The following is a 20161-nucleotide window of genomic DNA, read 5'->3' as shown; positions in this document are numbered from 1 at the left end:
AAGGAGGAGGAGGAGGGGGGAGGAGGAGGAGGAGGAGGAGGAGAGGAGGAGGAGGAGGAGGAGGAGCAGAGAAGAAGAAGAAGAAGAGAAGGAGAAGGAGAAGAAGAAGAGAAGGAGAAGAAGGAGGAGGAGGAGGAGGAGGAGGAGAAGGAGGAGGAGAAGGAGGAGGAGGAGGAGGAGGAGAAGACGGAGGAGGAGGAGAAGACGGAGGAGAAGAGGAGGAGAAGAAGAGGAAGTAGAAGAAGAGAGTAGAAGAAGAAAGTAAGAAGAAAGTAAGGAGAAAGTAAGAAGAAAGTAAGGAGAAATCAGAAGAAAGTCAGAAGAAAGTAAGAAGAAAGTAAGAAGAAAATAAGGAGAAAGTAAGAAGAAAGTAAGGAGAAAGTAAGAAGAAAGTAAGGAGAAAGTAAGAAGAAAGTAAGAAGAAATAAGAAGAAAGTAAGGAGAAAGTAAGAAGAAAGTAAGAAGAAAGTAAGAAGAAAATAAGGAGAAAGTAAGAAGAAAGTAAGGAGAAAGTAAGAAGAAAGTAAGAAGAAAGTAAGGAGAAAGTAAGAAGAAAGTAAGAAGAAAATAAGAAGAAAGTAAGGAGAAAGTAAGAAGAAAGTAAGAAGAACGTAAGGAGAAAGTAAGAAGAAAGTAAGGAGAAAGTAAGAAGAAAGTAAGAAGAAAGTAAGAAGAAAGTAAGAAGAAAGTAAGAAGAAAGTAAGGAGAAAGTAAGAAGAAAGTAAGAAGAAAGTAAGGAGAAAGTAAGAAGAAAATAAGAAGGAAGTAAGGAGAAAGTAAGAAGAAAGTAAGAAGAAAGTAAGAAGAAAGTAAGAAGAAAGTAAGGAAGAAAGTAAGAAGAAAGTAAGAAGGAAATAAGAAGAAAGTAAGGAGAAAGTAAGAAGAAAGTAAGAAGAAAGTAAGGAGAAAGTAAGAAGAAAGTAAGAAGAAAGTAAGGAGAAAGTAAGGAGAAAGTAAGAAGAAAATAAGAAGAAAGTAAGGAGAAAGTAAGAAGAAGTAAGGAGAAAGTAAGAGGAAAGTAAGAAGAACGTAAGGAGAAAGTAAGAGAAAGTAAGGAGAAAGTAAGAAGAACGTAAGGAGAAAGTAAGAAGAAAGTAAGGAGAAAGTAAGGAGAAAGTAAGAAGAAAATAAGAAGAAAGTAAGGAGAAAGTAAGAAGAAAGTAAGGAGAAAGTAAGAAGAAGGTAAGAAGAAAGTAAGAAGAAAGTAAGGAGAAAGTAAGAGGAAAGTAAGAAGAACGTAAGGAGAAAGTAAGAAGAAAGTAAGGAGAAAGTAAGAAGAACGTAAGGAGAAAGTAAGAAGAAAGTAAGGAGAAAGTAAGGAGAAAGTAAGAAGAAAATAAGAAGAAAGTAAGGAGAAAGTAAGAAGAAAGTAAGGAGAAAGTAAGAAGAAGGTAAGAAGAAAGTAAGAAGACCTACTCTCTGCTCCTGACAGGAGACGAAGGTCTGGAATCCTGGAGAGACTCCGAAGCCGAGCTGGTGAATATATGGAGGCTCGTCCTGACTGTGGATCTGAACTCGGATTCCAGCCTCTAGAGATGTTTCATCTTCAGGAGAAGAGTCACAAAATTCAGAACCTTCAAAAACTTCAGAACCTTCAGAACATTCAAAACCTTCAGAACATTCAAAACCTTCAGAACCTTTAGAACATGCATAACCGTCAGAACCTTCAGAACCTTCAGAACATGCAGAACATTCAGAACATTTAGAACATTCAGAACATTCAAAAACTTCAGAACCTTCAGAACATTCAAAACCTTCAGAACCTTCAGAACATGCAGAACCTTCAGAACATTTAGAACATTGAGAACATTCAGAACCTTCAGAACATTCAAAACCTTCAGAACCTTCAGAACATGCAGAACCTTCAGAACATTTAGAACATTCAGAACATTCAGAACCTTCAGAACATGCAGAACCTTCAGAACATTTAGAACATTCAGAAAATTCAGAAACTTCAGAACCTTCAGAACATTCAAAACCTTCAGAACCTTCAGAACATGCAGAACCTTCAGAACATTTAGAACATTGAGAACATTCAGAACCTTCAGAACATTCAAAACCTTTAGAACCATCAGAACCTTTAGAACATTCAGAAACTTTAGAACATTCAGAACTTTTAGAACCTTCCGAACCTTCAGAACCTTCAGAACATTCAAACCCTTCAGAACCTTCAAAAGCTTCAGAACATTCAAAAACTTCAGAACCTTCAGAACATACAGAACCTTCAGAACCTTCAGAACATTTAGAACATTCAGAACCTTCAGAACCTTCAGAACATGCAGAACCTTCAGAACCTTCAGAACATTCAGAAACTTCAGAACCTTCAGAACATTCAAAACCTTCAGAACCTTCAGAACATGCAGAACCTTCAGAACATTTAGAACATTGAGAACATTCAGAACCTTCAGAACATTCAAAACCTTTAGAACCATCAGAACCTTTAGAACATTCAGAAACTTTAGAACATTCAGAACTTTTAGAACCTTCCGAACCTTCAGAACCTTCAGAACATTCAAACCCTTCAGAACCTTCAAAAGCTTCAGAACATTCAAAAACTGCAGAACCTTCAGAACATACAGAACCTTCAGAACATTCAAAACCTTCAGAACATTCAAAACCTTCAGAACATCCAAAACCTTCAGAACATGCAGAGCCTTCAGAACATATAGAACATGCAGAACCTTCAGAACATTTAGAACATTCAGAACATTCAGAACCTTCAGAACATTCAAAACCTTTAAGAACCATCAGAACCTTTAGAACATTCAGAACCTTCAGAACATTCAAAACCTTCAGAACATTCAAAACCTTCAGAACCTTCAGAACATTCAAAACCTTCAGAACATTCAAAAACTTCAGAACCTTCAGAACATACATAACCTTCAGAACATTCAAAACCTTCAGAAGCTTTAGAACATGCAGAACATGCAGAACATTTAGAACATTCAGAACCTTCAGAACATGCAGAACATTAAAAACCTTCAGAACCTTCAGAACATGCAGAACCTTCAGAACATGCAGAACCTTTAGAACATTCAAAACCTTTAGAACATTCAGAACCTTTAGAACATTCAGAACTTTTAGAACCTTCAGAACCTACAGAACCTTCAGAACATTCAAAACCTTCAGAACATTCAAAACCTTCAGAACCTTCAGAACATTCAAAACCTTCAGAACATTCAAAACCTTCAGAACCTTCAGAACATTCAAAACCTTCAGAACATTCAAAAACTTCAGAACCTTCAGAACATACAGAACCTTCAGAACATTCAAAACCTTCAGAACCTTTAGAAGATGCAGAACCTTCAGAACATTTAGAACATTCAGAACCTTCAGAACATGCAGAACATTAAAAACCTTCAGAACCTTCAGAACATGCAGAACCTTCAGAACATTTAGAACCTTCAGAACATTCAAAACCTTTAGAACATTCAGAACCTTTAGAACATTCAGAACTTTTAGAACCTTCAGAACCTACAGAACCTTCAGAACATTCAAAACCTTCAGAACATCCAAAACCTTCAGAACATTCAAAAACTTCAGAACCCTCAGAACATTAAAAAACCTTCAGAACATTCAAAACCTTCAGAACCTTCAGAACATTCCAAACCTTCAGAACCTTCAGAACATGCAGAACCTTCAGAACATTTAGAAGATGCAGAACATTCAGAACATTTAGAACATTCAGAACCTTCAGAACCTTCAGAACATTCAAAACCTTTAGAACCATCAGAAACTTTAGAACATTCAGAACTTTTAGAACCTTCCGAATCTTCAGAACCTTTAGAACATTCAGAACCTACAGAACCTTCAGAACCTTCAGAACCTTCAGAACATTCAAAACCTTCAGAACCTTCAGAATATTCAGAACCTTCAGAACCTCTGGTTCTGGTGACTAGGGCGACTCACTGGTCTCTCTCCAGATGGGCAGGTACTCGTCCTGCTGAATGTCCAGCATGATCTCCAGACCGTTGCCCATCCCTCCCTGCTTGCTCTTCCTGGACGACGACTTGTTCCCGTTGAAGGTGTAACACTTGCCGTACCTGGTGTAGACCTGCAGGAGGAGAGACGGAAGGTCAACGTGTGTCATCGATCAAGGTCCTTCCAAGGTCGTTCCAAGAACACGAGTCTTAGAAACACTGAGATGTTTAACAATCGTCGAAAAGAAGGTTCTCTTCAGAAGATACATGATCTTGAAGCGTCAACGCAGGCACACGTGAAAGACACGTGAAAGACACGTGAAAGACACGTCAGAGACACGTCAGAGACACGTCAAAGACACGTCAAAGACACGTCAAAGACACGTCAAAGACACGTCAAAGACACGTCAAAGACACGTCAGAGACACGTCAGAGACACGTCAGAGACACGACAAAGTCACGTCAAAGACACGTCAAAGACACGTCAAAGACACGTCAAAGACACGTCAGAGACACGTCAGAGACACGTCAGAGACACGTCAAAGACACGTCAGAGAAACGTCAAAGACACGTCAGAGACACGTCAGAGACACGTCAGAGACACGTCAGAGACACGTCAGAGACACGTCAGAGACACGTCAAAGTCACGTCAAAGACACGTCAAAGACACGTCAAAGACACGTCAAAGACACGTCAAAGACACGTCAAAGACACGTCAAAGACACGTCAGAGACACGACAAAGTCACGTCAAAGACACGTCAAAGACACGTCAGAGACACGTCAGAGACACGTCAGAGACACGTCAGAGACACGACAAAGTCACGTCAAAGACACGTCAAAGACACGTCAAAGACACGTCAAAGACACGTCAAAGACACGTCAGAGACACGTCAGAGACACGTCAGAGACACGTCAGAGACACGTCAAAGACACGTCAGAGAAACGTCAAAGACACGTCAGAGACACGTCAGAGACACGTCAGAGACACGTCAGAGACACGTCAGAGACACGTCAAAGTCACGTCAAAGACACGTCAAAGACACGTCAAAGACACGTCAAAGACACGTCAAAGACACGTCAAAGACACGTCAAAGACACGTCAAAGACACGTCAAAGACACGTCAGAGACACGACAAAGTCACGTCAAAGACACGTCAAAGACACGTCAAAGACACGTCAAAGACACGTCAGAGACACGTCAGAGACACGTTAGAGACACATCAAAGTCACGTCAGAGACACGACAAAGTCAAGTTAGAGACACGTCAGAGACACATGAGAGACACGTCAAAGACACGTCAGAGACACGTCAGAGACACGTCAGAGACACGTCAGAGACACGTTAGAGTCACGTCAGAGACACGTTAGAGTCACGTCAGAGACACGTCAGAGACACGTCAGAGACACGTCAGAGACACGTTAGAGTCACGTCAGAGACACGTTAGAGTCACGTCAGAGACACGTTAGAGTCACGTCAGAGACACGTCAGAGACACGTCAGAGACACGTCAAAGACACGTCAGAGACACGTCAAAGACACGTCAAAGACACGTCAAAGACACGTCAAAGACACGTCAAAGACACGTCAAAGACACGTCAAAGACACGTCAAAGACACGTCAGAGACACGACAAAGTCAAGTTAGAGACACGTCAGAGACACATGAGAGACACGTCAAAGACACGTCAGAGACACGTCAGAGACACGTCAGAGACACGTCAGAGACACGTTAGAGTCACGTCAGAGACACGTTAGAGTCACGTCAGAGACACGTCAAAGACACGTCAGAGACACATGAGAGACACGTGTCATTCAAGTGTCACAGACGCTAGAACCTCATCAGCAGCGTCGAGCGTCTCCATGGAAACACCTCGTTTATGTCGCGTCTATAAATATCTTGTTTAGAAACTGCTGCAGAAAAACATCATGTGACCAAGAGCTTCCTGTTATGACATCATCATGTCACGCCCTTATAAGGACAGCAGGAGGGACACCTGCAGAGAGCATACCTCCCCCAGGAGCTGGTTTGACTAAAAGTTGCTCCGGACAATAAGATTGAATACAAGGTTTAATATTATAGTTAAAAAATAAACATTTTTTAATTCATAGTATTTGTAACTCAATATAAATAATAACCAGACACAAACACACAAACACACAAACACACAAACACACAAACACACAAACACACAAACACACAAACACACAAACAATCAAAACAACAATAACAATCAAAACAGTCACATGACTTGTTCAATGAATTTTCTTATCTTGAAACAAACTCAAATAAATCTCACTGTCCAGTGACATAAGTTTATAAAAGTCAATAATCAATACAAGATAAAACGGTGACCCCGTGACCTCTGCCGCCCCCTGCTGGCTGTGCAGACACACTACAGTGATACAGGACAAAAGGTTGTGTTGTTGTGTTACATCTGCCGTGTTGTACACAACACAACCTAGGGCGGCGCCAGCAGAGACATGACCTCTGCGTGACCTCTGCGTGACCTCTGCCTGACCTCTGCCGAGCACACACACCAGCGTGTGCAGCTGTTGTTTTCACCCTCACACACACTCGTGTCACATGACCAGACAACAGCCAATCAGAGCTGGAGCTCTAACTCGTTCATCACAGGTGTCAACAACCCTCTCACCTGATGAAGCTTGGCCGCCCAGCCAACCATGACTTGGACAACATGGACGTACAGTCTAGGTTAAGAAAAATAACTTTGTGACGGTTAATAATTCATTCATTCATTTTCTGATGCTTATCTCGTTACGATCGTCGTCTATCCCAGCTACTCAGGGTGAGAGGCGGTAGAAACCCTGGACAGCACCACAGTCCGTCTCATGACACACAAACATTCACACACACACTCATATCTACACACAAGTTCTTAATCAACCTCTGTATGTCTCTGGACTGCGGGAGGAAACCGGAGTGCCCGGAGTAAACCCTCAGTTCCCTCCAGACTTGAACCATCAACCTTCAATCATTTCATTCCTAATATTAACAACATCACACGTTATTCTTTGACTTTCATTTCTTCATTATTTCCATGTAAAAGTGTGGCGGCGTAGTCAGACTGCAGACTCGTCTATGATAAATGAACGAGTGATGTTTCGACGACAGATGTTGACGAACAAACTGTTTCTAAAGCAGACGTCGACGTCAGAACAACATCAGGACTTAGAGCTCATGTTCTGCTGCCCCCCCTCTCTCACCCTCTCACTCTCACCCTGTCACTCTCACCCTCTCACTCTCACCCTCTCACTCTCACCCTCTCACTCTCACCCTGTCACTCTCACCCTCTCACTCTCACCCTGTCACTCTCACCCTCTCACTCTCACCCTCTCACTCTCACCCTGTCACTCTCACCCTGTCACTCTCACCCTCTCACTCTCACCCTCTCACTCTCACCCTCTCACTCTCACCCTGTCACTCTCACCCTCTCACTCTCACCCTGTCACTCTCACCCTCTCACTCTCACCCTGTCACTCTCACCCTCTCACTCTCACCCTCTCACTCTCACCCTGTCACTCTCACCCTCTCACTCTCACCCTCTCACTCTCACCCTGTCACTCTCACCCTGTCACTCTCACCCTCTCACTCTCACCCTCTCACTCTCACCCTCTCACTCTCACCCTGTCACTCTCACCCTCTCACTCTCACCCTGTCACTCTCACCCTCTCACTCTCACCCTGTCACTCTCACCCTCTCACTCTCACCCTGTCACTCTCACCCTCTCACTCTCACCCTGTCACTCTCACCCTGTCACTCTCACCCTGTCACTCTCACCCTCTCACTCTCACCCTGTCACTCTCACCCTGTCACTCTCACCCTCTCACTCTCACCCTGTCACTCTCACCCTCTCACTCTCACCCTGTCACTCTCACCCTCTCACTCTCACCCTCTCACTCTCACCCTGTCACTCTTACCCTGTCACTCTCACCCTCTCACTCTCACTCTCTCACTCTCACCCTCTCACTCTCACCCTCTCACTCTCACCCTGTCACTCTCACCCTCTCACTCTCACCCTCTCACTCTCACCCTGTCACTCTCACCCTCTCACTCTCACCCTCTCACTCTCACCCTGTCACTCTCACCCTGTCACTCTCACCCTCTCACTCTCACCCTCTCACTCTCACCCTGTCACTCTCACCCTCTCACTCTCACCCTGTCACTCTCACCCTCTCACTCTCACCCTGTCACTCTCACCCTCTCACTCTCACCCTGTCACTCTCACCCTCTCACTCTCACCCTGTCACTCTCACCCTGTCACTCTCACCCTGTCACTCTCACCCTCTCACTCTCACCCTGTCACTCTCACCCTGTCACTCTCACCCTCTCACTCTCACCCTGTCACTCTCACCCTCTCACTCTCACCCTGTCACTCTCACCCTCTCACTCTCACCCTCTCACTCTCACCCTGTCACTCTTACCCTGTCACTCTCACCCTGTCACTCTTACCCTGTCACTCTCACCCTGTCACTCTCACCCTCTCACTCTAACCCTCTCACTCTCACCCTCTCACTCTCACCCTGTCACTCTCACCCTGTCACTCCAGCTCCGTCAGATGTTTGACTCCAGCTCCGTCAGATGTTTGACTCCAGCTCCGTCAGATGTTTGACTCCAGCTCCGTCAGATGTTTGACTCCAGCTCCGTCAGATGTTTGACTCCAGCTCCGTCAGATGTTTGACTCCAGCTCCGTCAGATGTTTGACTCCAGCTCCGTCAGATGTTTGACTCCAGCTCCATCAGATGTTTGACTCCAGCTCCGTCAGATGTTTGACTCCAGCTCCGTCAGATGTTTGACTCCAGCTCCGTCAGATGTTTGACTCCAGCTCCGTCAGATGTTTGACTCCAGCTCCATCAAATGTTCGACTCCAGCTCCATCAGATGTTTGACTCCAGCTCCGTCAGATGTTTGACTCCAGCTCCATCAAATGTTTGACTCCAGCTCCGTCAGATGTTTGTCTCCAGCTCCGTCAGACGTTTGACTCCAGCTCCATCAGATGTTTGTCTCCAGCTCCGTCAGACGTTTGACTCCAGCTCCATCAGATGTTTGACTCCAGCTCCGTCAGATGTTTGACTCCAGCTCCGTCAGATGTTTGACTCCAGCTCCGTCAGATGTTTGACTCCAGCTCCATCAGATGTTTGACTCCAGCTCCGTCAGATGTTTGACTCCAGCTCCGTCAGATGTTTGACTCCAGCTCCGTCAGATGTTTGACTCCAGCTCCGTCAGATGTTTGACTCCAGCTCCATCAAATGTTCGACTCCAGCTCCATCAGATGTTTGACTCCAGCTCCGTCAGATGTTTGACTCCAGCTCCATCAAATGTTTGACTCCAGCTCCGTCAGATGTTTGACTCCAGCTCCGTCAGATGTTTGACTCCAGCTCCGTCAGATGTTTGACTCCAGCTTCGTCAGATGTTTGACTCCAGCTCCGTCAGATGTTTGACTCCAGCTCCATCAGATGTTTGACTCCAGCTCCATCAAATGTTTGACTCCAGCTCCGTCAGATGTTTGACTCCAGCTCCATCAGATGTTTGACTCCAGCTCCGTCAGATGTTTGACTCCAGCTCCATCAGATGTTTGACTCCAGCTCCATCAAATGTTTGACTCCAGCTCCATCAGATGTTTGACTCCAGCTCCGTCAGATGTTTGACTCCAGCTCCGTCAGATGTTTGACTCCAGCTCCATCAAATGTTTGACTCCAGCTCCATCAGATGTTTGACTCCAGCTCCATCAAATGTTTGACTCCAGCTCCGTCAGATGTTTGACTCCAGCTCCGTCAGATGTTTGACTCCAGCTCCGTCAGATGTTTGACTCCAGCTCCGTCAGATGTTTGACTCCAGCTCCGTCAGATGTTTGACTCCAGCTCCGTCAGATGTTTGTCTCCAGCTCCGTCAGACGTTTGACTCCAGCTCCATCAGATGTTTGACTCCAGCTCCGTCAGATGTTTGACTCCAGCTCCGTCAGATGTTTGACTCCAGCTCCGTCAGATGTTTGACTCCAGCTCCATCAGATGTTTGACTCCAGCTCCGTCAGATGTTTGACTCCAGCTCCGTCAGATGTTTGACTCCAGCTCCGTCAGATGTTTGACTCCAGCTCCGTCAGATGTTTGACTCCAGCTCCATCAAATGTTTGACTCCAGCTCCATCAGATGTTTGACTCCAGCTCCGTCAGATGTTTGACTCCAGCTCCATCAAATGTTTGACTCCAGCTCCGTCAGATGTTTGACTCCAGCTCCGTCAGATGTTTGACTCCAGCTCCGTCAGATGTTTGACTCCAGCTTCGTCAGATGTTTGACTCAAGCTCCGTCAGATGTTTGACTCCAGCTCCATCAGATGTTTGACTCCAGCTCCATCAAATGTTTGACTCCAGCTCCGTCAGATGTTTGACTCCAGCTCCGTCAGATGTTTGACTCCAGCTCCGTCAGATGTTTGACTCCAGCTCCGTCAGATGTTTGACTCCAGCTCCGTCAGATGTTTGACTCCAGCTCCGTCAGATGTTTGACTCCAGCTCCGTCAAATGTTTGACTCCAGCTCCGTCAGATGTTTGACTCCAGCTCCATCAGATGTTTGACTCCAGCTCCGTCAGATGTTTGACTCCAGCTCCGTCAGATGTTTGACTCCAGCTCCGTCAGATGTTTGACTCCAGCTCCGTCAGATGTTTGACTCCAGCTCCGTCAGACGTTTGACTCCAGCTCCGTCAGATGTTTGACTCCAGCTCCGTCAGATGTTTGACTCCAGCTCCGTCAGATGTTTGACTCCAGCTCCGTCAGATGTTTGACTCCAGCTCCGTCAGATGTTTGACTCCAGCTCCGTCAGATGTTTGACTCCAGCTCCGTCAGATGTTTGACTCCAGCTCCGTCAGATGTTTGACTCCAGCTCCGTCAGATGTTTGACTCCAGCTCCATCAGATGTTTGACTCCAGCTCCGTCAGATGTTTGACTCCAGCGCCGTCAGATGTTTGACTCCAGCTCCGTCAGATGTTTGACTCCAGCTCCATCAGATGTTTGACTCCAGCTCCATCAGATGTTTGACTCCAGCTCCATCAGATGTTTGACTCCAGCTCCGTCAGATGTTTGACTCCAGCTCCGTCAGATGTTTGACTCCAGCTCCGTCAGATGTTTGACTCCAGCTCCATCAGATGTTTGACTCCAGCTCCGTCAGATGTTTGACTCCAGCTCCATCAGATGTTTGACTCCAGCTCCGTCAGATGTTTGACTCCAGCTCCGTCAGATGTTTGACTCCAGCTCCGTCAGATGTTTGACTCCAGCTCCGTCAGATGTTTGACTCCAGCTCCGTCAGATGTTTGACTCCAGCGCCGTCAGATGTTTGACTCCAGCTCCATCAGATGTTTGACTCCAGCTCCGTCAGATGTTTGACTCCAGCTCCATCAGATGTTTGACTCCAGCTCCGTCAGATGTTTGACTCCAGCTCCGTCAGATGTTTGACTCCAGCTCCGTCAGACGTTTGACTCCAGCTCCGTCAGATGTTTGACTCCAGCTCCGTCAGATGTTTGACTCCAGCTCCGTCAGATGTTTGACTCCAGCTCCGTCAGATGTTTGACTCCAGCTCCGTCAGATGTTTGACTCCAGCTCCGTCAGATGTTTGACTCCAGCTCCGTCAGATGTTTGACTCCAGCTCCGTCAGATGTTTGACTCCAGCTCCATCAGATGTTTGACTCCAGCTCCGTCAGATGTTTGACTCCAGCGCCGTCAGATGTTTGACTCCAGCTCCGTCAGATGTTTGACTCCAGCTCCATCAGATGTTTGACTCCAGCTCCATCAGATGTTTGACTCCAGCTCCATCAGATGTTTGACTCCAGCTCCGTCAGATGTTTGACTCCAGCTCCGTCAGATGTTTGACTCCAGCTCCGTCAGATGTTTGACTCCAGCTCCGTCAGATGTTTGACTCCAGCTCCATCAGATGTTTGACTCCAGCTCCGTCAGATGTTTGACTCCAGCTCCGTCAGATGTTTGACTCCAGCTCCGTCAGATGTTTGACTCCAGCTCCATCAAATGTTTGACTCCAGCTCCGTCAGATGTTTGACTCCAGCTCCGTCAGATGTTTGACTCCAGCTCCATCAAATGTTTGACTCCAGCTCCGTCAGATGTTTGACTCCAGCTCCGTCAGATGTTTGACTCCAGCTCCATCAGATGTTTGACTCCAGCTCCGTCAGATGTTTGACTCCAGCTCCGTCAGATGTTTGACTCCAGCTCCGTCAGATGTTTGACTCCAGCTCCGTCAGATGTTTGACTCCAGCTCCGTCAGATGTTTGACTCCAGCTCCGTCAGATGTTTGACTCCAGCTCCGTCAGATGTTTGACTCCAGCTCCATCAGATGTTTGACTCCAGCTCCGTCAGATGTTTGACTCCAGCTCCGTCAGATGTTTGACTCCAGCTCCGTCAGATGTTTGACTCCAGCTCCATCAGATGTTTGACTCCAGCTCCGTCAGATGTTTGACTCCAGCTCCGTCAGATGTTTGACTCCAGCTCCGTCAGATGTTTGACTCCAGCTCCGTCAGATGTTTGACTCCAGCTCCGTCAGATGTTTGACTCCAGCTCCGTCAGATGTTTGACTCCAGCTCCGTCAGATGTTTGACTCCAGCTCCGTCAGATGTTTGACTCCAGCTCCGTCAGATGTTTGACTCCAGCTCCGTCAGATGTTTGACTCCAGCTCCGTCAGATGTTTGACTCCAGCTCCATCAGATGTTTGACTCCAGCTCCATCAAATGTTTGACTCCAGCTCCGTCAGATGTTTGACTCCAGCTCCATCAGATGTTTGACTCCAGCTCCATCAGATGTTTGACTCCAGCTCCATCAGATGTTTGACTCCAGCTCCGTCAGACGTTTGACTCCAGCTCCATCAGATGTTTGACTCCAGCTCCGTCAAATGTTTGACTCCAGCTCCGTCAGATGTTTGACTCCAGCTCCGTCAGACGTTTGACTCCAGCTCCATCAAATGTTTGACTCCAGCTCCATCAAATGTTTGACTCCAGCTCCGTCAGATGTTTGACTCCAGCTCCGTCAGATGTTTGACTCCAGCTCCATCAGATGTTTGACTCCAGCTCCATCAAATGTTTGACTCCAGCTCCGTCAGATGTTTGACTCCAGCTCCGTCAGATGTTTGACTCCAGCTCCGTCAGATGTTTGACTCCAGCTCCGTCAGATGTTTGAAGGACACTAGAGCTAGAATAGCGTCGTCTTACAAACACAGGAAGTGATGTCACTTGACCTTCACGTCCTCGTCAGCCTCGGAAATGTCACTTCTGGCTCTGAGCTCCTGTCAATCCCAGATGATTGACAGCTGGAAGAGACTCAACAACTGATCATAAGTTTCTCTTCAACATCTTCACTCAGCTGGACGTGTGGTGGGCGGAGCTTCATCTTCATTCATCCACAAGAACACATGTTGCACCAGGATCACGACCAGGAAGTGTCTCCATGATCGACTTCATCCCAAAATATTCCTCAAACCATTTACCTTCAAGTCATTTGTTGTTGAGGATTAAACGCTTCTTTAAAGGTTCCTTCGTCCGGAGCTTCTTTCAAAAGATCAACTGAAATGAAAAAACTGCTCAAGCTTGAACTTCTGCATTAACTTCTGCTGCGACATTAAGTCTCGTCTGACCTTCAGTTTGACCGTCAGCGTCTTCACTCTTGAACTGAGGCTTCAGGACCATCTGTAATCCAACAATTTAAACTGTAATCCAACAATTTAAACTGTAATCCAACAATTTAAACTGTAATCCAACAATTTAAACTGTAATCCAACAATTTAAACTGTAATCCAACAATTTAAACTGTAATCCAACAATTTAAACTGTAATCCAACAATTTAAACTGTAATCCAACAATTTAAACTGTAATCCAACAATTTAAACTGTAATCCAACAATTTAAACTGTAATCCAACAATTTAAACTGTAATCCAACAATTTAAACTGTAATCCAACAATTTAAACTGTAATCCAACAATTTAAACTATAATCCAACAATTTAAACTGTAATCCAACAATTTAAACTGTAATCCAACAATTTAAACTATAATCCAACAATTTAAACTGTAATCCAACAATTTAAACTGTAATCCAACAATTTAAACTATAATCCAACAATTTAAACTGTAATCCAACAATTTAAACTGTAATCCAACAATTTAAACTATAATCCAACAATTTAAACTATAATCCAACAATTTAAACTATAATCCAACAATTTAACTATAATCCAACAATTTAAACTATAATCCAACAATTTAAACTATAATCCAACAATTTAAACTATAATCCAACAATTTAACTATAATCCAACAATTTAAACTAGAATCCAACAATTTAAACTAGAATCCAACAATTTAAACTAGAATCCAACAATTTAAACTAGAATCCAACAATTTAAACTAGAATCAAACAATTTAAACTAGAATCCAACAATTTAAACTAGAATCCAACAATTTAAACTATAATCCAACAATTTAAACTATAATCCAACAATTTAAACTATAATCCAACAATTTAAACTATAATCCAACAATTTAACTATAATCCAACAATTTAAACTATAATCCAACAATTTAAACTATAATCCAACAATTTAACTATAATCCAACAATTTAAACTAGAATCCAACAATTTAAACTAGAATCCAACAATTTAAACTAGAATCCAACAATTTAAACTAGAATCAAACAATTTAAACTAGAATCCAACAATTTAAACTAGAATCCAACAATTTAAACTGTAATCCAACAATTTAACTATAATCCAACAATTTAAACTAGAATCCAACAATTTAAACTGTAATCCAACAATTTAAACTGTAATCCAACAATTTAAACTGTAATCCAACAATTTAAACTGTAATCCAACAATTTAAACTATAATCCAACAATTTAAACTGTAATCCAACAATATAAACTGTAATCCAACAATTTAAACTGTAATCCAACAATTTAAACTATAATCCAACAATTTAAACTGTAATCCAACAATTTAAACTGTAATCCAACAATTTAAACTGTAATCCAACAATTTAAACTATAATCCAACAATTTAAACTGTAATCCAACAATTTAAACTGTAATCCAACAATTTAAACTGTAATCCAACAATTTAAACTATAATCAAACAATTTAAACTGTAATCCAACAATTTAAACTGTAATCCAACAATTTAAACTATAATCAAACAATTTAAACTATAATCAAACAATTTAAACTATAATCCAACAATTTAAACTATAATCCAACAATTTAAACTGTAATCCAACAATTTAAACTAGAATCCAACAATTTAAACTAGAATCAAACAATTTAAACTGTAATCCAACAATTTAAACTAGAATCCAACAATTTAAACTGTAATCCAACAATTTAAACTGTAATCCAACAATTTAAACTGTAATCCAACAATTTAAACTATAATCAAACAATTTAAACTGTAATCCAACAATTTAAACTGTAATCCAACAATTTAAACTATAATCAAACAATTTAAACTGTAATCCAACAATTTAAACTGTAATCCAACAATTTAAACTGTAATCCAACAATTTAAACTGTAATCCAACAATTTAAACTGTAATCCAACAATTTAAACTATAATCAAACAATTTAAACTATAATCCAACAATTTAACTATAATCCAACAATTTAAACTAGAATCCAACAATTTAAACTAGAATCCAACAATTTAAACTATAATCCAACAATTTAAACTAGAATCAAACAATTTAAACTAGAATCCAACAATTTAAACTAGAATCCAACAATTTAAACTGTAATCCAACAATTTAACTATAATCCAACAATTTAAACTAGAATCCAACAATTTAAACTGTAATCCAACAATTTAAACTGTAATCCAACAATTTAAACTGTAATCCAACAATTTAAACTGTAATCCAACAATTTAAACTATAATCCAACAATTTAAACTGTAATCCAACAATATAAACTGTAATCCAACAATTTAAACTGTAATCCAACAATTTAAACTATAATCCAACAATTTAAACTGTAATCCAACAATTTAAACTGTAATCCAACAATTTAAACTGTAATCCAACAATTTAAACTATAATCCAACAATTTAAACTGTAATCCAACAATTTAAACTGTAATCCAACAATTTAAACTGTAATCCAACAATTTAAACTGTAATCCAACAATTTAAACTATAATCAAACAATTTAAACTGTAATCCAACAATTTAAACTGTAATCCAACAATTTAAACTATAATCAAACAATTTAAACTATAATCAAACAATTTAAACTATAATCCAACAATTTAAACTATAATCCAACAATTTAAACTGTAATCCAACAATTTAAACTGTAATCCAACAATTTAAACTGTAATCCAACAATTTAAACTGTAATCCAACAATTTAAACTGTAATCCAACAATTTAAACTATAATCAAACAATTTAAACTATAATCCAACAATTTAAACTATAATCCAACAATTTAAACTATAATCCAACAATTTAAACTATAATCAAACAATTTAAACTATAATCCAACAATTTAAACTATAATCAAACAATTTAAACTATAATCCAACAATTTAAACTATAATCCAACAATTTAAACTGTAATCCAACAATTTAAACTGTAATCCAACAATTTAAACTATAATCCAACAATTTAAACTATAATCAAACAATTTAAACTATAATCCAACAATTTAAACTGTAATCAAACTATTTAAACTATAATCCAACAATTTAAACTATAATCCCACAATTTAAACTAGAATCCAACAATTTAAACTATAATCCAACAATTTAAACTATAATCAAACAATTTAAACTATAATCAAACAATTTCAACTATAATCAAACAATTTTAACTATAATCAAACAATTTAAACTGTAATCCAACAATTTAAACTGTAATCCAACAATTTAAACTATAATCAAACAATTTAAACTGTAATCCAACAATTTAAACTGTAATCCAACAATTTAAACTGTAATCCAACAATTTAAACTATAATCCAACAATTTAAACTGTAATCCAACAATTTAAACTGTAATCCAACAATTTAAACTGTAATCAAACAATTTAAACTATAATCCAACAATTTAAACTATAATCAAACAATTTAAACTATAATCAAACAATTTAAACTATAATCCAACAATTTAAACTATAATCCAACAATTTAAACTGTAATCCAACAATATAAACTGTAATCCAACAATTTAAACTGTAATCCAACAATTTAAACTATAATCAAACAATTTAAACTATAATCCAACAATTTAAACTATAATCAAACAATTTAAACTATAATCCAACAATTTAAACTATAATCCAACAATTTAAACTGTAATCCAACAATTTAAACTGTAATCCAACAATTTAAACTATAATCCAACAATTTAAACTGTAATCAAACAATTTAAATTATAATCCAACAATTTAAACTATAATCCAACAATTTAAACTATAATCCAACAATTTAAACTATAATCAAACAATTTAAACTATAATCCAACAATTTAAACTATAATCAAACAATTTCAACTATAATCAAACAATTTTAACTATAATCAAACAATTTCAACTATAATCAAACAATTTAAACTAGAATCCAACAATTTAAACTATAATCAAACAATTTAAACTATAATCAAACAATTTAAACTATAATCAAACAATTTTCAACTATAATCAAACAATTTAAACTATAATCAAACAATTTAAACTAGAATCCAACAATTTAAACTATAATCAAACAATTTCAACTATAATCAAACAATTTTCATCTATAATCAAACAATTCAAACTATAATCAAACAATTTTCATCTATAATCAAACAATTTAAACTATAATCAAACAATTTTCAACTATAAACAAACAATTTTCATCTATAATCAAACAATTTAAATTATAATCAAACAATTTTCAACTATAAACAAACAATTATCAACTATAATCAAACAATTTTCATCTATAATCAAACAATTTAAACTATAATCAAACAATTTTCAACTATAAACAAACAATTTTCAACTATAATCAAACAATTTTCAACTATAAACAAACAATTTTCATCTATAATCAAACAATTTAAACTATAATCAAACAATTTTCAACTATAAACAAACAATTTTCAACTATAATCAAACAATTTTCAACTATAATCAAACAATTTTCAACTGTAATCAAACAATTTTCAACTATAATCAAACAATTTTCAACTATAATCAAACAATTTTCAACTATAATCAAACAATTTTCAACTATAATCAAACAATTTAAACTATAATCAAACAATTTTCAACTATAAACAAACAATTTTCAACTGTAATCAAACAATTTTCAACTATAATCAAACAATTTTCAACTATAATCAAACAATTTTCAACTATAATCAAACAATTTTCAACTATAATCAAACAATTTAAACTATAATCAAACAATTTTCAACTATAAACAAACAATTTTCAAATATAATCAAACAATTTCAACTATAATCAAACAATTTTCAACTATAATCCAACAATTTTCAACTATAATCAAACAATTTCAACTATAATCAAACAATTTAAACTATAATCAAACAATTTAAACTATAATCAAACAATTTCAACTATAATCAAACAATTTAAACTATAATCAAACAATATTCAACTATAATCAAACAATATTCAACTATAATCAAACAATTTCAACTATAATCAAACAATTTAAACTATAATCAAACAATTTAAACTATAATCAAACAATTTAAACTATAATCAAACAATTTTCAACTATAATCAAACAATTTTCAACTATAATCAAACAATTTTCAACTATAATCAAACAATTTCAACTATAATCAAACAATTTAAACTATAATCAAACAATGTAAACTATAATCAAACAATTTAAACTATAATCAAACAATTTTCAACTATAATCAAACAATTTTCAATTGTAATCAAACAATTTTCAACTATAATCAAACAATTTTCAACTATAATCAAACAATTTAAACTATAATCAAACAATTTTCATCTATAATCAAACAATTTAAACTATAATCAAACAATTTAAACTATAATCAAACAATTTTCATCTATAATCCAACAATTTAAACTGTAATCAAACAATTTAAACTATAATCAAACAATTTAAACTATAATCAAACAATTTTCAACTATAATCAAACAATTTAAACTATAATCAAACAATTTAAACTAGAATCCAACAATTTAAACTATAATCAAACAATTTAAACTATAATCAAACAATTTTCATCTATAATCAAACAATTTAAACTATAATCAAACAATTTTCATCTATAATCAAACAATTTAAACTATAATCAAACAATTTTCATCTATAATCAAACAATTTAAACTATAATCAAACAATTTTCAACTATAAACAAACAATTTTCAACTATAAACAAACAATTTAAACTATAATCAAACAATTTAAACTATAATCAAACAATTTAAACTATAATCAAACAATTTTCAACTATAAACAAACAATTTCCAACTATAAACAAACAATTTAAACTATAATCAAACAATTTAAACTATAATCAAACAATTTAAACTATAATCAAACAATTTAAACTATAATCAAACAATTTTCAACTATAAACAAACAATTTTCAACTATAAACAAACAATTTAAACTATAATCAAACAATTTAAACTATAATCAAACAATTTAAACTATAATCAAACAATTTTCAACTATAATCAAACAATTTAAACTATAATCAAACAATTTTCAACTATAATCAAACAATTTAAACTATAATCAAACAATTTTCAACTATAAACAAACAATTTTCAACTATAATCCAACAATTTTCAACTATAATCAAACAATTTAAACTATAATCAAACAATTTAAACTATAATCAAACAATTTTCAACTATAATCAAACAATTTAAACTATAATCAAACAATTTTCAACTATAATCAAACAATTTAAACTATAATCAAACAATTTTCAACTATTATCAAACAATTTAAACTATAATCAAACAATTTTCAACTATAATCCAACAATTTAAACTATAATCAAACAATTTTCAACTATAAACAAACAATTTTCATCTATAATCAAACAATTTAAACTATAATCAAACAATTTTCAACTATAATCAAACAATTTAAACTATAATCAAACAATTTAAACTATAATCAAACAATTTAGACTATAATCAAACAATTTAAACTATAATCAAACAATTTAAACTATAATCAAACAATT

At 37.8% G+C, this 20161-nt stretch overlaps 1 protein-coding gene across 1 annotated transcript in view; it reads right to left on the bottom strand.

Annotated features, from left to right (window-relative positions):
- asic4a (acid-sensing (proton-gated) ion channel family member 4a) overlaps window positions 1-20161 on the bottom strand; it is a 118599-nt gene that overhangs the window by 18623 nt on the left and 79815 nt on the right. Inside the window, exons 5-6 of the mRNA XM_087804532.1 lie at window positions 3910-4054; window positions 1417-1544 (exon numbers count right to left, since the gene is read on the bottom strand). Coding sequence (XP_087660658.1) covers window positions 1417-1544; window positions 3910-4054 — 273 coding nt within the window. The remainder of the gene's footprint in view (window positions 1-1416; window positions 1545-3909; window positions 4055-20161) is intronic.

The sequence above is a fragment of the Callionymus lyra genome, chromosome 12 (genome assembly GCF_982586985.1).
Source record: "Callionymus lyra chromosome 12, fCalLyr1.hap1.1, whole genome shotgun sequence".
Classification (NCBI taxonomy): Eukaryota; Metazoa; Chordata; class Actinopteri; order Syngnathiformes; family Callionymidae; genus Callionymus; species Callionymus lyra.
This window is presented reverse-complemented; position numbering and strand designations above follow the sequence as displayed.